The 20,579-nt window shown below is 38.6% G+C and overlaps 1 protein-coding gene and 1 long non-coding RNA gene across 2 annotated transcripts in view; one reads left to right on the top strand and one right to left on the bottom strand.

Annotated features, from left to right (window-relative positions):
• The window catches only part of LOC145426924 (uncharacterized), a 35,325-nt gene extending 18,458 nt beyond the window's left edge, over nt 1-16,867 (bottom strand). The window contains exon 1 of the long non-coding RNA XR_013907650.1: nt 16,736-16,867. This is a non-coding gene — a long non-coding RNA (uncharacterized LOC145426924). The remainder of the gene's footprint in view (nt 1-16,735) is intronic.
• Nucleotides 1-18,805, top strand: part of hcn4 (hyperpolarization activated cyclic nucleotide-gated potassium channel 4) — an 84,269-nt gene extending 65,464 nt beyond the window's left edge. Inside the window, exons 7-8 of the mRNA XM_026173185.2 lie at nt 4,642-4,806; nt 7,023-18,805. Coding sequence (XP_026028970.1) covers nt 4,642-4,806; nt 7,023-9,289 — 2,432 coding nt within the window. The 3' untranslated portion in view covers nt 9,290-18,805. The remainder of the gene's footprint in view (nt 1-4,641; nt 4,807-7,022) is intronic.
• Nucleotides 18,806-20,579: the final 1,774 nt, after the last annotated feature.

Raw genomic sequence — 20,579 nt, forward strand, 5'->3', positions numbered from 1 at the left:
GCTAACGCCATGCAACCCAGAGGGGCTGCACGGACTAAAATCCTTTCATTCTCTCAAAAGTTGACAGCGCGCCTTATGTATGAATTCTGGTTGTGCTTGATGGCCGCGAACCGATTTTATGTGGAACACGGCGCTCAGCAATCTGTCAAAAAATGTTTTAGTACGACTTTAGTAAGCTACGGAGCTGCACCGCTTGATGGATTGTCGGAGCATTACGGCTGAGCCTCGCGGAGTGATACGTACTGTGCTTCAACGTAATATTACCCTACTGTGTATAAGGACTATAAATGGCACCTGTTAAGAGACGCGGTTGCGAAGCGGATTTCAAACTCCAGGCTGTCAGTCACGCAGTACAAGTTGGGAACAGAGCAGCTGTGAAATCTGTCTTTGTTATTGTGCTCAGCGTCTTTTAGTTTACATTTTGACTGCACAATTGTGAGCTTTTTGTTATGCACAAAAACAACATTGTTTTCTTTTATTTATGGAGCATTATTATTTAATAAATGCTCATAATTTATTTTTGAGTAAATTTTATGTACATCTGCTCTATGTTAATAAAAGTGCCTGTGTGACATCTGGGACACAGCTTTGACTAAGAACTCTCTTTTTGTTCTTACTTTATGGCTTTAAAAAAATATATCGAGATATATATCTTATATCGCCATCCAGCTAAAAAATATCGAGATATGAATTTTGGGTCATATCGCCCAGCCCTACCATCAGCTTGTCCTCGGTCACGGTTTCCTTCCACATAAAGCTTTGCAAAAACTGCATAAAAAGAGCTTGCAGCAACAAAAACATAATATTCCAGAAACACGCTTTGCCGATCCGATCAGCTGTTCGTAACACTTCCCACAGCGAAACAGACGTCAGACGAACTGTCACATGTCCGCCATTTGCTGGCCGAAACCGGAAGTGACGTCATTTCGCGGAAATTGTAGTTTTTTTTACTTGTAGGCCTTAAAAACCTATACTGGTCATGTTTGACTTTTCTGAATAGTTGCTGGGATGCTTAGAACTCGAATTGCACTGCTGGAAATAGTTTATTTTGATGCACCTGCTGTTTTCTTTGCAAATTTGCATCATAGGATTGTTTTTTTTCGCTTTTCCTGCAGTATATAAAAATTGGTGTATCTCCAAAATAAAACTATGAAGACACTCAAAATAAATTTCCTGTTGTTGTAAACTATTTTTTGCAACTTTTTTTGTATTTAAAGTTTTGAAGGATAAACCTCTTAAATTTCTCCAAGTAGTAATATATGTTAAAAAAAAAAAAAAAAACGATTTTCAATTTTTTTTTTTGTAGTTTATTGCACTTTTTTGCAATTAATGTAGTTACTATGGACTTAATGCATACATATTATTAAAATATGGGCTATAACAGTTGCATAGCAAATTGAAATGCTCCCACAAATGGCTCTACAACATGTAAAAATATAATATAAGCTCTGGCGGACTTGGTTCTATAGTAGGTCTTAAAGGGTTAAATAAATATCGTCAAATAATCGAGATCTCAATTTCAGTGAAAATAATCGTGATTATCATTTTTGCCATAATCGAGCAGCCCTAGTACACAGTGTATTTCTTACTTGCTTCGCTGCCAAATCATGCATTCTCTCTTCATCAGTTCCCTTGTCTCAATTTTCAAACCACTGCACACAATCATAGCCACTTCACACTCAGTGACCAGAAGAATACAAGGGCTTGTTTAGCCTAATGGAAGCCAGGGCAGTCTCTGCGCAGTAGTTTGTGAAACTCATTGTCATCTTACGTTGTTTTTTTTGTTTGTTTTTGTCATATAAAAGCCAAAATTGCTCTGTTCACTCATATATTTTTTATTTCTTTATTTCGCTAACAAATGGATAATGTCACAGTGGCTACATTTTTCTCTCTATAGTGCTATATGTCTTATATATAGTCTATATGTGCTTACCAATATCTGTCACTGACAACTGCTACACCATGAAGACTTTCATTTTAGGTTAATGAGTTCCTTTTGCAGATCGTGATAAGAATAATGTTTTTGTATCTGCAGTATGCAGTATAAGAGGGTTGGGCAGGGTAAAGGAAAATAAAATCTCCCCCAAAGAACATTAGGCTCTTATGTACACCAAGGTCATGGTCAATAAAATGAACTGAAGTTCAAAGTGTTAATGCTATGGTGATCTAACACCCTGTTTCTTACTGCCATTTTTGTATTGACAATATATAAGCATAAAGGGAATAATATATAGGCATTCTAAGCTAAATTATGTTGATCTTCTGACCTGTTCTTCAAGGCTACATGAGGTCATACTTTCATAAAATATCTTTTCTTTTTAAAATTGTGATAAAATTCTACTGCCCTTGTTTGAACAGGCAACATTTAGGAAAGTATACTGATATAGGGGATTCTAGATATCACATTATAGATTGCATTCAAATACCATGACCAATGATCTCACTTTTACACTTCACAGCTGCATTTCTTTTAAGTTGAATAGTGGCATTGTAAAGCGCTTTGGGTGCCTTGAAAAGCGCTGTATAAATCCAATCGATTATTATTATTAAAATATGTTAAAGAAAATAGGTTTAAAGAAAGTATTGTCCAGAGAATGAGCTCCCTAACAAGCTGTAGTTTAACATTCTGTTTAAGTTTCAGTTATTCATGTTATTTAAAATTAATATATACTATCCATTACTACTACTCCTGCATAATGTTTGTGTAATCATGGTAAACAGCCAACATGCTACCCTTGCTCCATGCTACTGCAACCCCAACCTTCCTCAAGTAACTTTAAAATAAACAAATAAATAAATAAATAAATAAATAAATAAATATATATATACATATATATATATATATATATATATATATATTGCACTTATGATAATGTAATAACAATAATGTAACATGGTTAACACTATCTGACTTTACCTGTGTCTTTACTGCTCCATAAGCAATGCATGAAGGTGAGCAGATGCAGGAAGATGAAACTAATGCAACTATAAGACAGCAGCAGACAGTAGCCTAAAGAGCCTAGCGCAGATAAGTTTAAATGAATAACGACATTACATTTGTTTATTTTCTAATTTGGTTTATCTTGGTCTGTCCTCATGTGATTGGTAGAAATATTATATTATATATATATATATATAATATACATATTATAGCTTTGTTGATATTTTGATATGAGTACTAATTTTAACAGGATGAAAGAAACTGATATGATTAGCTTTGATTGTGTCTAGCCTCTAACAAGCCCTGGATCATTGACAGCATCCATTTTACATCATGCGCCCACACACAGCTCACTTTCAATGGAGCCACATATGAAAACTTGCACAACAGAGAAATTTACATGTTTTTTTGTTTGTTTTCTTTTCTCTGTCATGTCTCCATGTTGATGAAAGAGGCTTTTGATATGTGCAAAAAGAAGATCTAACACATTAATAGATAAAATAAAAGCACATGAAAAGTAGATTTTACATTTGAGAGTCAAACTATTCTAGTGGGATTTTTTAAACAATTTGATCTCATATAAAGAAAGTGTATAGTGTGGCATTATTGAGAGGATAAGTGTCAGAATGAGCTGGATCCTGGGTTTATAAGAAACAGGCAGTGCGATACAGACCACAGGAAGGGGGATGACAGCTTGATGTGATGATATAAATGTTAAACAGAAAGGATATTAATAAACTATTAATCCCATGGTATAAATGACTATTATTAATATATATGTACACAAGTCAAAGTTAATGTAATATAAAGTTATAGAATATACTATATTTTACTTATGTATACATCATTTTTATATAAGCATATTTATATGCACATAGTGTATCTTGTCTTCATATATTGCCTTACTGTCATGATCAAACACACATATAGCACGCTATATTAACATGCGTTTGTGCAGCCCAGATGCACATATATGATTATTTGCAAATTCAAACTCTTCCACAGCAATATTCCACTTAAATAAACAAGATTTGCATGCAGCAGAGACATAGTTGTACCCACACACGGGACTGTGAATTAGAACTGTACAGTAGTAAATGAAGCATTCGTTTTCCTGAGTACTTCTGGCAGATAAGGGCTGGCAGACATGTGAAAAAAATAAGTATTGCACTGCTGCACAAAATGATTTTTGCTAAAACAGGAAAATATTTTCTGTTAAATTATATGTTACAGTTTACATGCTGTATTATCAGGTAAAAAACATGAAAGTCATGAAATTATATACTTCAGAAAATAATAAATATCTGTTTTGTTTTTTTTTTAAAAAAACTAAGAATACCTTTTTGTTTACTTTTTTAAATACGTGTATTTTATGTAGAGAGGATGGCTTGTAAAAAAAAAAGATAAAATCTATAAATATATTTAAACTTGAACATACATTGACTCATTTTGATGATGGTGGTGGAGAGAGCTGTGAAATACGCTGGATCAGAATCTCTTCAGAAAGGTTTTATTTAGTTGAAATTGTGTTTGTAATTTGATAATAATTAAACATCTGGCACCGTTCCTAGTTTAGCCTTTAGTAAAAAGTACTACTTCCACGGGTATACATTTTTTAAAAATTCTGGCTATATTGCAGGTGACCTCCAGCTTTAAACACCAGAAAACACTCATGTCTTATCTGTTGTATTTTCTTACAGAGATTTGTTTGCTAACACGGGGCAGAAGGACAGCCAGCGTCCGAGCTGACACGTACTGCCGCTTGTACTCATTGTCTGTTGACAACTTCAATGAGGTACTGGAGGAATATCCTATGATGAGAAGGGCCTTTGAGACTGTTGCTCTGGACCGGCTGGACCGTATTGGTGAGAAAATCACATCCAGTCTCATCCATTTAAGCCAAAGTGCAAACCAGTACTACATATTTTCATTTAGTGAGTTTTGATAGCATTTTCCATCAAGAGAGCAAACACTTTCAAACCAGAACTGGAGCTCTTAGACAAAACTTAGGGGGTTTAAAACTGTTCTCAGTGATACTCAGTGACTGAAATTACTTTCAAAGTCATCTGCATATAAACATGCAGATAGAGCTCCGGTTTTAAAATCCCTGTGTGACTTCTCTTACTCATACAATTGATATTCTCTCCATATCCATCACTGTTCCCAGGCTCAGCCTAGGCAGATGAAAAATTCACAATGAAACGCATGCCTGTATCATCACTCAGCCTTCGCTGCATGCTGTTTTATCCTCAGCTATGTTTAGAATGGTAGATAGCGAAAATGCTTTAGGGGGTCTCTTTGTAGAAAATGGCTGCTTTGAAAAAGATGTGGTGGGCTGATAGGAATGTTTCTGTGAAATGGTCTCTTGTGTCCATCCCTTCTCCTGGGCTTGATGCCTATGTACACCATGTTTCCTAATAAAGTAACTGAAACAGGTGAAATCTGCAAATTAATTACTCTCTTGATGGACTTGGCACAATCTGATTTGAAGTGTGCAGGTGATAAAAGGTCAAGAGGTGCAAGGTCAGGCTGGCTAAAATAGTTCCAATACGTCACAGAAAAAGCTCAAGTAATCTGACACCAGTCATAACAGAAAATTGGACAGATTGATCTGGGGCTTATAGCGTTTGCAGTATCATCAGATTTCACAGCCTTTTGTTAACACCAAATTGAAAATGGCAGTCATGTGAATTAACCCCATCACTGCTAGCGCAGCCACTGAACAATGACTAATGGACTCTAGCATCCAGACTGTGCACATTTTGTTAAGAGGGTAGTTTAGCAGTTGATATGCCTGCCATAATGACGCTCACCTTATTTCTTTGACCTTGTGCACACCTCACAGGTACTTCAAAGTACATACATTACCAGAGTGAAAACGTGACGGAGCACAAAAAGCTTTAGTAAGCAATAGTTAAATGAACAAATGAACACAGGATAATTGTTATTCTAAAATGGAATTTCAGATTTAGTATTAATATTTTTTCCACATAAATTTTTTTGTTGCATAGATGTTGCATTTTAGAACAAGAGCACTCAGAGAGCACAACTCCCTCCGAAGGACAAGGACTTTAATAAAGGCTATATAGTTAGCCTGTTATGGCATCATTGTGATGCCTTAGGACATAATATTTAAAAAAAAAAAAATATGTGTTCTCCTCATGCTCTTTCATACAGTTCCGATCAAAAGACCACTTGAAAAATGGCAAAAAAAAAATCATATTTTGCGTGTTTGGATCTTAACAAGGTTCCAAGTAGAGCTTCAACATGCAACAAGAAGAAATGTGAGACAAAACGTTTTTTTAAACATGCAATTTATTGAAAACAGCGCTTAAACTGAAACAGGCTGAAACATGCAAAATATGATGTTTTGCCATTTTTCAAGTGGTCTTAAAATTTTGATCAGGATTGTATGATATATAACCTGGTATGGTTTCTGGAGAAAAAGTTTCAAGGTCAACTTTGACCTCGGCTCTAACAATGAAGGTCAAGGTCAAATGCTTAGCCAACCTAGGCACTCATGTCCCCCAAGGCCTAGTATGTTATTGTGAAGTTTTAAGGGAATCCATTAAAAAAATTTTTTTAAGTTTTTATTAATTTTCACATTTGGTGTGACCTTGACTTTGACCTGATTTTCATCACAGTTAACTCAGTTCGAGCTGCTATTGGTATCTACCGTCACACAAAATTTGAAAATGATATCTTGAAAACTATGGACAAGAATGCTAACAAACTGAAAAACAAAAACGAATCAATTACACACTCCCTCTGAGAGGGATACCTCCAGGTTTATTGTCTTTTTTTCTTTTTTCTTTTTTACAGTGTTTATTTTGTATCAAGCATGTCACCAAAATATTGTTCACCAAAATATTCTGACACAATGGTTGTTTTACGATTTCCCCTTTTTACTTATGGAATCACACTAAAAGCTAATCTAATGTTTATCCTTTTCGTTCATACCTGTTATTATGCTAGCTTCTTCTTTTAGAAAGGGTTTTTGGAATATTCTTTCTTCTCTTACTTTTCACTCTTGTTTTCTGTGTGTCTGTCTTTGTGTGTGCATGGACATGCGCTCTTAAAGGCAAGAAAAACTCCATCCTGCAGCACAAGGTGCAACACGACCTCAGCTCTGGTGTACTCAACTACCAGGAGAATGAGATCATCCAGCAGATTGTGCAGCATGACAGGGACATGGCCCACTGTGCCCACCTCATGCAGAACGCTCCACCACAGACACCGCCCTCACCTACCCCTGTCATCTGGGCCCCACTCATCCAAGCACCTCTCCAGGCAGCAGCTGCCACCACCTCTGTAGCCATAGCCCTGACACACCATCCCCACCTCCCATCAACGCTCTTCAGACCTCCAGTTTCTGTCCTCGGTTCCCTGAAGGACCCTCCTAGCCGACTTAAAAAGTTTCACACATTTGTTCCTTCATCCACATCACCTGGCTCTGCTGGGGACTCTCCTTCTAGCACACCTTCTAAGCTGCAAACTGGGATAGACATGCCATTGCTGGCGTCTTTCCGGGCCCAGCAAATTACATCAGGTTCAGGGGCAACTAGTTCAAGCCAGCATGCTTCAGGTAGCGGAATACAACGCGGACCTTGCAGGTCTGGGCCTGTGTCCAGTGGAGGAGCAACCTCCGTGTTCCCGTTTGGTCAGTTTTCATCTTCTGGTTCACCTTCATCTAGTACGGCCCAGCTGCACCCTCAACCACAAAATCAAAAATCCTTCCGCTCTGGTACACCACCTCTCTCAAACCTCTTTCACCAAGGATCTATAGGTGGAAGCACAGGGTCAGGACTAAGTGGAAGTTTAGCTGGAGCTTGTGGTGGTGCTACGGGATGGACTTTAGGTGGAGCAGTTGGAGGTTTTGTGGAAGGGGCCACTGGTGGGGACACTTCCTGGGCGGGAGAGGACTATACAACTGGGTTGTTAGAAGTGACTTCTGGTGGGCACTCTGGGTTGGGAGGAGCTAATGGTGGATCAGTAGGAGGGATCTCAGGGGAAACCAAGGTAGGAGTATCTGAGGGAGCAGTGGAAACTGTTTGTAGCAGGTTATCAGGTGGATTGGTGGTACCCAATACATGTGGGCCCATAACTGATACGGCAAAGAGATCAATTGGGGGGACTTCCAGAGGATCACTGGTAATAGCTTCCGGGGGGTCAGTCAGTGGAACTTCTGGAGAATCACTGGCAGTGACTACCACTGGAGGATCCCTGGGACGGGCTTCTGATGGATCAGTGGGACTGGTTTATGGTGGAGCCTCAGGGGGAACATTTGGAGGATTTTCTTGTGATTCAACACAAGGAAATTCTGGCGGATCAATGGGGAGGACTTCTGGTGGATCAACAACTAGCCATTTAGGTGGAGGTTCAAGTGGGACAGTTGGAGGAGTGACTGGAGGACATATAGGCAGAGCAGTAAGTGGCACAATTGGAAGCCATATAGCAGGATCTACAGCTTGTTCTCTTGGAGGAATTACTTCTGGGCTTATTAGTTCCTCTCGCTGTCAGAGCCCTATATCTAATAATTCTCTATCTGGTCAGCTTCCCCAAAACCAACCACCTGCCAAGCCTCCTCAGGTGGCTCCTCTGCAGCAGTTTGCTGGAGGAGGCAGGACTACCAGTGGATTAAACCTTTTCCAGTCCCCTCCACAAGGTTCCCCATCCTCTGGTAGAGGACAGCACAGTCAGCAGCCTGCTGAGGGCTCCCCATCTTCCCTCAGCCATTCTAGCCTGGCAGGCCTCCAGTCTGGCTGCTTACCTCACCAGATGTCACTGGAAAGGTCTGCATTGGCTTCTCTGGCCCAGTATGGTTCAGCAAACGCCTCACCCTGCCTTACTCCAGTCGCACCCAGTCCCACTGTTCAAAGCCCTGTGGCAGGCAGGACTTTCCACTACAGTGACCCTTCTAGTGTCACAGGATCCCACAGTTCTTTGCTCATGCCTCAAACTTGTTTTCCTTCACAGCTTCCAAGCCAGCCACAAAGTACAGGAAGAGATTCCCCTCTGGGACGTTTTTCTGAGGACCTAAAGCTTTTATCTAGCTCCCATTCATCCCTGCCCCAGGAGGTGGCCCAGGTCTTAAGCCACCAAACTCCTTGCTCTTCAATAGAAACTGGGTATTACCCTTCTCCATTTTCCTCTCCTACTCTTGTACCCAAACCCTGTAGCTCAGTGCCAGGGCACATGACTCCTCCAATCCAGATGTCTCCGGGGCACCCTCACCAGACTTATTCCTCCGGGGCCTCACCAGCCTTGTCTTTACGGAGGGACTCTGCTGCCTTTTCATCTGATCTAGAACCTCAGTCTGTCCGCTCTAAACTCCCTTCAAATTTGTGAGGATTGATCACACCCTCCTGTGCTCCTTTGAACTAAAACACAAATGATCTCCATTTGTGGCATTCTTTTCTGTCTTCAGACTATTTTTCACTTTATTTTTACCAAGATTTTACATTTACTGTGATTTAAAAGACACTTCATAGGGCAACTCAGAGCTCTATAGTACACTTTGTTTGATTTATGCTTTTTCCTTTTATTATTCATTGATACTGTGTATATAGATAGAGTTATATTTAAATGATAAGTTAATCAAGGGACTAGGAGGGTGTGAAAATGATCTCCATTTAAAAGACAGTCATTTTATTTATTTCTATAACTATGCCAAATTCATGTTGTGATGTTTAGGTGATTCAATGGACTACCCAATAATACTCGTTTTCTGCAGGAACCTATGCACTAACACCTGCATGTATCAATGTTTTTGTCTTTCTTTCTTTTTTTTGCGTGTGTGTGTTTAAAAATTATCTACATTTTTAGCGAAAAAACATGCTTTGAGACAGACTGACTCTTGTATTATCTCATTTAGGATCACATATTGTTGATCCTTAAATGTATCTATTAGATTGTACTTATTTATTCTCTGTATAATCTTTTCAAAACCTTGAGGGATGGAGAAGAGATTTTAGGAAACCAAAAAGACTTTTCCTGTGGGATAATACTTCACCACTTCTTGACCCATTATCCTTGCTTTCTACCACTTTCTCAAATTACTACTGTTTTTGAAGCAGGGGTACAGGGGTTCAGCGAGCTCCCCTCCGTCTAAATATTGAGACGTAACAGTATGTGAGTGACTGGCTTTCTGCAGAGTCCTCAATCATGTCCTAACAAGCTCACTTTGTCTTCCAAGCTCATGTTGCTAATGTGTGTAGAAAGCATGTGAAAGCATATTTTTTCCCCTGACTGTGAGCAACTGTTAATGTGTGAGTGTTAGTGCTAATATGTGTGAATCAGTGGAACAGTCAGATGCAAAGCAAAACTTTTTCCTAGAATGATCATCAGAGCCTTTTTACACAAAAACTAGGACTTCCATTAGCGTGTATGATGCACTGTGTAGCACGCAAACAATTTAAAGTAAAAAATAGCCAGATGTTTAATATCCCACAAACTAGACTTTCATGTAGGAAAAACAGTATATTCAGTACACAATCTGAAGTATTTGAAAAATGCTGGAAGCTAGAATACACCTTGATATTTAATTACTTCTATTTTAGTTGTTATATGCTGTCAACAAAGACATTTTTGAAAGCTACTGCTGAGTTGGAGATGAAGTTGAATGTAAGTAAGTACTTTTGCTATTGTAGATTAACTGAAGGCACAATGCTCCAGGGGGTTAAGAGACTGTTCCACCACTGAAAAGGTCATGGATTCAATATCTTTGACAGATGTTTCCAGCAGCAGCAGCAGCAGCCATTTCTACTGCCAAAGTGTCCTTTACCAAGACACAGAATAAGTACTTGCTAAATTGTTTGTGAGGTTATTGGATGTGTTACTCAGTTAGGTTCTCTAAAACAGATTACTCCTCTGCATGTGTTCCTTAAAATATTGATGCATAACTACATTGCCAAAGTAAACCTGAGAAAAATTGTACAATTGCAATATAATCTCCAATACATAGATTACTTAACAAGTAAAGATAAGAGAGATTTTGACACACACACACACGCACGCACGCACGCACACGCACGCACACACACACACACACACACACACACACACACACACATATATATATATATATATATATATATATATATATATATATATATATATATAAGTGAAAACGAGTACACTCAATGATTTAATAGCTTGTGGAATCAGCAGCTTTTATCAGCAACTTCAAGTAATCATTTTCCACATGAATTTATTGGTCTCTCACTTCGTTATAGAGGAAATTTGGCCCACTCCTCTTTGCAATGTTGCTACAGTTCATTAAGGTTTGTGAGCATTCATCCTAAGATCTTAAGACACAGCATTTCAACCAGGTTGAAGTATGGATTTTGACCACACCATTGCAACACCTTGATTCTTTTGTTTTTCGGTCATTCTGTTGTAGATTCGCTGCTGTGTTTGAGATTATTGTCCTGTTACATGACCCAGTTTTAGCCAAGTTTTAGCTGTTGGACAGATGGTTTCACATTTGACTCTAAAATACTTTGGTCCACAGAGGAGTTCATAGTCAATTCAATAACTGCAAGGTGCCCAGGTCTGCTGTAGGTAGCAAAACAAATGCAAGTCACCCCTCCACTACTATGCTTGACAGTTGGTATGACATGTTTGAGCTGATATGCTGTGTTTGGTTTTCACCAAACGTGGTGCTGTGCATTATAGGTAAACATCTCCACTGTGGTGTTTTTTGTTCTTCAAGGACATTGTTCCAGAAGTCTTACGTTTTGTGTTGCCATGTTCTTTGTAGAGAGAAGAGGCTTTCTCCTGGCAACCCTTCCAATTGTACTGTCATAAACTTTGACATTTGACATGCTAACTGAGGCCTGTAGAGTCTGAGCTGCAGCTCTTGTTTTATTTTTGTATTTTTTGTCAGCTTCTCTGAACATTCCAAGGCCTGTCCTTGGGGTGAATTTAATAGGACATCCATTCCTGTGAAGACTGTAGCATTGTGTTAACACACACCTGAATGAAGACCAGGAAACTGCTAAAACTTGTGCTGTTGTAAAGGTGGTCATACTTATATGATGCATTAATCAAATACATTTGATTAACAGGACCTGGCTCTTAGTGCATCAAATAGGATCAAAAGTATGCTTATGTACGTTTGCAATTATTTATTCAACAAATGTGTCAGTTGATGTAATAGTCTTGTGGAAAAAGTAACTACAATTCTAAAGCCATTTTGCACTTTTTTAAAGTAATTTTAAGCATAAATAACATAAAATTCTATTAATTTCAAGATGTTTGATGTTTTTCTTCTATGTGCTTCCTATTTCACTCCCAATCTTTCAACAGGATTCAAATCTGAGCTACGACTAAGCCATTCCATAACTACCCCTTTTTCTTTATTTGAGCCATTCCTTGTTGCATCTCCTAATGTGTATACTACTAGTGTGAAACTTCAGACAGCCTTTCATTGTCTTTAGGCACTCTTCAATATAATGCAGAATTCATAGTGGGATGAATGACTGTAAAATCTGCAGTCAGGCAGCAAATTCCCTCTAAACACACAATTTGGTGATTCATTCACTGACAATAAGGTTTTTTTGCTCCTGAAAACTTGATTCTGATCTGTGTCAAACATGCGTATTAATATTATTACAAAAAGAATAATATTTGATTTCTCTTTTCCTGAGCACATTGTTCCAAAAGGCCTGGTCTTTGCATATACAGACAATAACATTGTGACATACTGACAGGTGAAGTGAATTAGTGGGTGGGCTATATTAGGGAGCAAATGAAAATGTTGTCCTCAAAGTTCAGAAGCAGGAAAAAATCAGCAAGCATGAGGATTTGACTGAGTTTGACAAAGGACAAATTATGGTAAATGGGAAATAAATAATTTTTTTGTATTCAGTGTTTCTACTCCAGCTGAGCTTTATACAACATGTCTCATTCCCCCATTCACACACAAGCACTTTACAAGCAAGATGATCGATGTATCAGAGAGCAACTTGGGTTTCGTATCTTACTTAGTGGCTTCCGGTTGAGCAGACACCAGCAGATAACAAAGCTAACTGCAGATCCTTTGATGAGATCTCATCAAATGATCTGCTGATTGGCTGAATTCTCTGGGGAACAATTAATAGACAAATTAGTAGTCATTTAAAGTATATTATTACTTATAAGTAATTTAGCTTACAGTGGAATTATTTATTTCAGATTGTTTTGGAAATATTTTTACAATATTTCTTAGAGCTCTTAGAGAGCTTTTCAGATATTGATACAACAACACTACACACATGGAAAGTAAATGAAGACCGGATCTTATGTCACAGGTTTAAGTGAGACAATTTCAACCTGTCACTTCCTAAAGAGTTTGTAATTATCAGAGTATCCTGAACACCTGATTCCCATTTCATGGATTTGAAGGGTACATAAGTGATGTACTTACTTTTTTCAAAATTTTGATTTTGGTATTCTTATTTTTCTTTGTTTATTTTATTTAAATGAAATGGCTGAGAAAATGGCAATTAAATGCCTCAATTTTATTTAATTTACTAGAATTATTATTAAGCAGCGTCTCAAAAAGCAACAGTTTTTTGCTTGTTGAAAACTTTTTTAAAAAGTATAATGGGATATTGTTACTTTTCACATGATCATCTATGATAAGTAACGTTTAGATAATTTAGATTTTTTTTTACTAGTGTTCAGTCAAAAAGCACGTATCAGAGTCTGTTTGAATAAAAGTATGCTTTCAAAATCTGTTGGCACTAAAGGGAGCCTTCAAGTGGTTAAAAAACGATATACACAGCAGAGTAAGGTATCATGAAACTCTCAAAGGGGAGGATCAGTGATATGTTTCTACATGTTTGTCTGTAGCTCATCACAAAGGCAGACCCAGGTTCCACCGAGACAGCTGAGTCCTTAACTAAGTCACAGCAGTCAGCCACTGCAGTCTAATTTAACAAGACATGTCTGTAATCCCTTGACCCTCAAATACTATCCAGGAGTCACGCACATACAAAGCTACCATGCCCTCCCCTCATTACAGTCATGTAAAGTTATACTCATAATGTATAGCAGTACACATGGCATGACACACAGTTGCACAAATGCACATTTACTGACATGCTCATGTCCATTAGATCGTATTCTCATTTTCCAAAAAAATTAACTATTTTGGATTTCCAATTTAAAAAAAAATTACATTTCATGTTGTTGAAAATGTTGAGCAAATTTTACGACCAACCTGCCCAGCCACAGCAGTTTTAACCACTTTTATAATTAGGAATTAAGCACATTTCTTTTTGTGTTTGACTCACAATATTAGAACAAGTTATTGTTATTATTATTTTATTATTTTGCAAGTATGCATTCACTGAGTATGTATGTGTTTCACTTATCTATAACCTCTTAAGAATTATGGGAAACACTATGACTAATGAATATTTTTCCATCATCAGCCCAAAGGGACTTTGGGACTAGTAAATGTGGAATATAATCGAGTGATATTGTGTTAGATAGAGACAGACTGGGGAGGGGCATCACAGAGAACGTAGCGTTAATCATTACAGCAATGTATTTAAACCAATATAATGAATTTTTTTAATGTTTAAAAATAAGAGTCTTCTTGCTCTAGACAGACAGACTGGGTTACTAATGGTTATAGCAGTGCTTTGTTCACCTCTCCCACATCTAACACCTTTTTTCATTAGCAGTAAACAGCTATCTGAATGGCTCTAAAACATTTATATTGGCTTCATGGCTCAAGGAGAAGGAAACAGAGCTCTGGAACAAAATCACAATAATAAAGACACAGAAATGTTTCACATCGGGGATATTGATTATCTGATTGTGTAGGCATTTAAAACCACAATTGTTCTGTACCTGTTTCCATCATAAAGTCAGACAGGCTACTGTGCCTCCAACATCAGGAAAAAGTTCCCCATTTTTTCTCACAATATGACCTTATTAAGGTATAGAGTTGGAGGATAGTTTGAAGCCTGCCTGCAAGACAAAGGTGTAGATGTGAGGCGGCATTGATGCACTGCAGGAATGACATAGTTGGACACTTAGCCACAGGGAAGACAAGTAGTCCGACAGGCACCCCATGTGGTACTCATGTTGATGGGTTACTTGCCCCCACTTTGTGATTGTAGAGCGCTAGTGGATGTTTTTCAACATTGATTAGGAGAAAATGAGAGAAAGTTTTGAGCGGTGTGAGTGAGTGCACATGCAAGACAGTGTGCCCCTCAGTTACAAGGCAGAGTTGATAGCCAGAGGTGCTGTCAGACATGAGTGGGACATGGGTCCTAGATTGTATGGAGAGGTAAACACTGTGGAGGGACTGACAAATTGGCTAACTCAGTCTGTTCCATTATCACAGATAACTGGTTAAAGAAGAGTCTGGGTTTGTTTTTAACTGAGTCTATTAAAGTTGGTTTGAAAACTGCTGATTACTGTGAAGTAAAAGAAAATTAGCTATTGATTAATCATCTTCTGGCTTGAATTATGTAATGTAAATGACGAGGAGGTTCATTATCCTTATGGTCACAAAATATGTTTAGCTTCATTCATCTAATCCTTCATTCAGACTAAAGATATGAAAATAGCCAAAACTAGAGTAACAAGATTTTCACCTGACAGCGATGTTTATTCTTCAAGGGGATTTTCTGTTTCCATCCTGCTAGACTTTTTGCTGCATCTGTAGCATAGTGTAGTATAGAGGCAGTGTTTTTTTTTTCTTAGAGGAATCGTCTGGGAATTAGATTAGAAGGCTTTGAAACTTTGTGTCGTTTGAGGCGAATAAAGAAAAACAACGGTGACTCACTCGCTCATGCAGAGACCTATTTTCATTATGTCTCCCTGTGTCACCCATCCAAACATGGGAAGAAAATGGCTGTTTGAGAGCAATAGAGAAAACAGCAATGAAGGGGCAGATGAAGCGTCACAACATCTGCCATCTTTCTGTACAAACTCTTGGAGCTAGTTTTTCAGAAATCTGTATAGAGGAAACCAAGGCTGGACTGGGACAAAAAATCGGCCCGGGCATTTTGACTGGAGACCGGCCCACCAGGATAAAGATTGAAAATGTGACGTCATTCAGGGGTAAAACCGCAAAGGGTTCTGGGAACTTGTGGCAAGAGGTACTAGCGCACGCAGGCTTTCAATTGAACTCAGTTACACAGCGATAAAAAGAAACCCAAAAAATGGCAAGAAGCTGTTGTATTATTAACTGCAATAGCCGGTCGCATGACAGCCACGGGAAGCCGACGGGTAAAGAGATCGTTTTGTTTTATCGGATTATGTCGTTGAAGAGAAATTTTTTAAGCCATGTTTCCGAAGTAAGAGCCACGGATGGTCTGGATATACCAAATATAACGTCTCAGAACACTCCAGCTCACATGTTAGTCTGCTCCAAGCATTCCCACAAAGGTCAGAGTTTTGTAGTAGTTAATACGTCATTTTTCTTAACATAATTAGTGATATAGGTTACAAGCAAGTCTGGCGCTGAACAGAAATTGTCGCGCTATGCTCCTTTGTTTATTGTGCATAAATAGTGAATTGTCCTGACACAATATTGCGCTTCGCTTCTGTTATTACCATGGTACATTGACAAAAACATATACTTTTATTCACAGGATAAAACAGTTGTTTTGTATCACTAATTGTCCAGTACGATTACAGCATACAATATTATTGTCACTGCTACATTTCTGTAATGAACCAGAAATTATTTCCACTACTAATTAATTACCGTTGAGCTCAAAGGTCCTATTAATAAACGGTTAACGAATGTGTATTTATGAAGACGATTTGTGAGACTGGTAAACTTACCTTTGTTCGTATGATGGTCTTTCGTTCTACACGGTGCATTTCAAGATCCTGTACTCATCCGTCGGTAAACTGTACCTGGGCTTGTTGCAGTGACCTGAAGTTACTAAACTTCATGAGTGTATGCACTCACTCCAAGAACCGTATAATTATAAATCTGAGCGTGGTGAAAGTTGGGCAACACGCTAACGTCTTTTGTCCACTCTGTGTGCTCCTAAGGGTCTGACCCTTTCACTCCTTTGATTTTTTCCTCGTATCTTTTCTTTGTCTTTTCGTCGAGTCTGTCTTTGTACGGACCGGCATTTTCTCCTTTTGTTTTGTACATTCCTTTTTTGTGCGTCAAAGAAAAAACAAGAAGGCATTGGAACCGGAGAATGAACGTTTTGCGGTGCTGCAAATGCTTGCATTTGATGCGGTACTTGGATTGTTTTGCCACGAGTTCCCGGCATGCAATGCGCAAAAATCACGTGATTGCTAAACAAGGGGGAGGGTCCATCCGGCCTCCTCGGCTGTAATTGGTCCAGCCCAGAGTCGATCATGACCAATTGGCCAATCCAACACCTTTCATTATATATACCCTTCCTAAAAAAAAAAAAAAAATCCATCGGCCCATAACAACAAAAAATCGCCAGCGGCCCACCGGGCAAATGCCCGGTATGCCCGATGGCCAGTCCAGCTATGGATGAAACAGTACAAAAGCGCCTGACATGTCTCTTTTCATGCTGAATAACTTAATCAAATCTAGGTCAGGGATACCTGGTCTTTATAGGGAGGGTTTCATGAAAAATGTTTTTCTGTAGCATAATGTACAAATGCATAATGCACAAAAATAGTCTCATAGGAGAAGAGTGGAATTGCATCAGATTTAACCACTAGCTAATTTCCATCTACACTATTTGGGCAGGTCAACACAATAATAAATATAAAATAGCACAAACATGTTTAATACTTTATTGACACAAAAATGTTCATAACTTTTGGCCTGCTTATTTACAGTAGATGTGCTGTGAAATGGCCAGCAGATTTGTAAGTTGCGCCTCTCTTACCTCCAGCTTTGGTGGAGTTCCACACGGCATCTCTGTACCATTTACAATTCATATTTGCTTCTGTTCAGCAGCAACCTCAGATTCTGTTTGGTGGATTTCCAATTCCACTGGTTAATCTCAGCCTCCTTCTCCCTTTGTGCTGCCCATGAATATGGGTTGGTGAATAAGCAATGCACACTAATGAAATCATTTGCTGTGATTGAGGATTAGATGTAGCAGCAGCAGAATTGAACCTGCAATTTCTCGAGGGAAAGAAAGGAACTTTTTTTTTTTTTCCAAGGCCCTCGTTATTCATTCATGACTGCAGATTCCTTCTACCTTTCCATAAATGCTCATCATATTGCACACACCAGCACCAGAATCAGGTGTTTGAAAGGACAGGGTAGCACGGAGTCATTTGATATGATAACAAGATGGCTATATATGATGCTTTATATATATATATATATAAAGTTGTTTATTGTAGCATCTAATAAAACTGACCTCATTTGCTGCTTCTCTAGTGAGAAGAAATAAAGGAACTATAAGGTTATTCTGACCACAAAGCAGGCTGTTAGACAGTATAACCTGTACATGAACCATTTTAGGAACAGCAGGGTGCGTATAGGTTAACACACCTACAGATTACCTGAAAGATTCTGTAGGGTAATGCCGCAGTACAGCGACGTGGCAGGAGACCTTCTTTGTAGCTGTCGGTACAAAAACACTCTTTCAGGCAGTTTTAAAAGTGATTCATCTGCAAAATATGACTTGTTTCTGTAATGCAACAATATACAAATTAGAAGCTTAGATTTGGAAAATATGTGTCGCATATGTTTCTCTGTTAGTTGCAGCTCATCAGAAAATCCTGTGTTGAAGCCAAAAGTGAGCCTGCTCCTCCCTGGATTAATGTGGGCAAAACAGAAAAGGGCACATTTATATTCTATTTGGAGAGACGAGGGTTTAGATTTAAGAAAGAAAGAAAGAAAGAAAGAAAGAAAGAAAGAAAGAAAGAAAGAAAGAAAGAAAGAAAGAAAGAAAAGAAAAATCTGCCTCTTAAAGCTGTCTTTCATTTGTGGAAGTACTATAACTCCATTTAATCTAATGTTGGCATCATGACGTTGACAAGTTACTTAGTTATACAGCTATTTCCATAGGACCTATTTATATTTCTGTATTTATTTTAGACTACTTAATAAGTAATGTCAACTCCATGCCAGATTATGATAAGCAATGTTCACCAAATTGTGTGTTTGTACAGAGTTCATAACCTGTCCATGATTTTTAAGGAATTTTGCATTGTATAAGCTCTACACTTTGGTACAGCGCAGGAGTGGGACATTTTCGTTACACGACGCTGCAGACGAAGTCTTTCTATCTGAAGGCTCAACCTTTTTGTTTCACGAAGGCAGTGACTGATTCAACACTTCTTATGAGGACTAACAACCTTTTGAGGAGGACAGTATTTTGATCGCTTTGCTATTGATCAAGGGATATCTTTTTTGTTCTGCATTTAACATGGGAACTATGAAAAAAAGCAATAAGGGAACTGGGAACTGTAAATGTATGGTGTGAAAGGTAGCTACAGGACATTGCGCTGACCCACACAGCAAGCACACGTACAGTAGCCGTGGCTTGCAGATTGTGTGGTGGTAAAAGGAGTGAACTGTTGATAAGCACATATACTGGATGAAATAAAACGGTATAGAATAAAATATAAGGAACACCTGCTTTGAGTGTTTTTTTTCTCTCTGTATATCTCTTTTTGTATATTACATGCAGCATGCTCCCAATTGTAATTCGCAAAATCCCTTAGCAGCTATTTTTTCCCTCCCTCTTGTGAGATGTGTCAATAAGCAAAAGCCTTTCACACACACACACACACACACACACACACACACACACACACACACACACACACACACACACACACACACACACACACACACACACTTTCACTCGGATGAACACAAAGAACGGTCAGGAGACAGGTGAAGCTCCTCAGAATCCTGAAAATGTTGGCAGACTGTAAAAAGGAGGGCAGTCGGCGTCTGCCCCTGTGAGCTCTCAGCCATCTGCTTCATTAGAATTCCCCCTTGAGGTAACCTTCCCTTCTAGAAGAGGAACTCATCGAAAGTGAAGGGCTTTGTTTTAGAGTGTCTATTGTAATTACACATTATTCTCCTCTTCTGATGCCTGCCTGGTGAGAGGAAAGAGCTGGCTTATGGTTGCCTGCTTGGCATCCAACGGAGACAAAAACGCACACTTTTGCTGGGTGTAAATGCCGCATAGCTGCCGTTGCCACGTGAGCCCACTGTATGCTATCGCTGTGTGATTTTGTGCAATGGCCCAAATCAGTGAGGGCATAGTGGCATCCAAGCGGTTGAGGTGGCTGTCACTCTGCTATCATGGAGGGAAGAGACAACGCTAAAGCCTTCCTCTGCGGTATCTGGGATAATCTGCTCTAGTTCTCCTTGGGTCAAACTCAACAGTAATTAATCCTACCATTACCCTGCAAGCCTGAGGGTTAAAGCAATGTATACAAATCTGTCTTGAGTTCTTTTCCTCTTTTGCCAGATAGCCCTTTTCAAATTGACATTGGTGCTGAAATAGAGAGAACACATATCTTGATTTTTACATAAATTAAAACATTTTAATAGTGGCATGTGTGAAAGACATGGGGATTAGGGTCGATATCAGATGGTCATAAGGATGAAACTTGAGCGCCCTGAACATCTAGAGTCTGTGCAACCACATTTGATCTAAAACTCACTTTCTATATCACAAGAACTGTGTTATCATTTAAAGATCCTTTTTTAAAG

Source organism: Astatotilapia calliptera, chromosome 1 (assembly GCF_964374335.1).
Source record: "Astatotilapia calliptera chromosome 1, fAstCal68.1, whole genome shotgun sequence".
NCBI classification, from domain to species: domain Eukaryota; kingdom Metazoa; phylum Chordata; class Actinopteri; order Cichliformes; family Cichlidae; genus Astatotilapia; species Astatotilapia calliptera.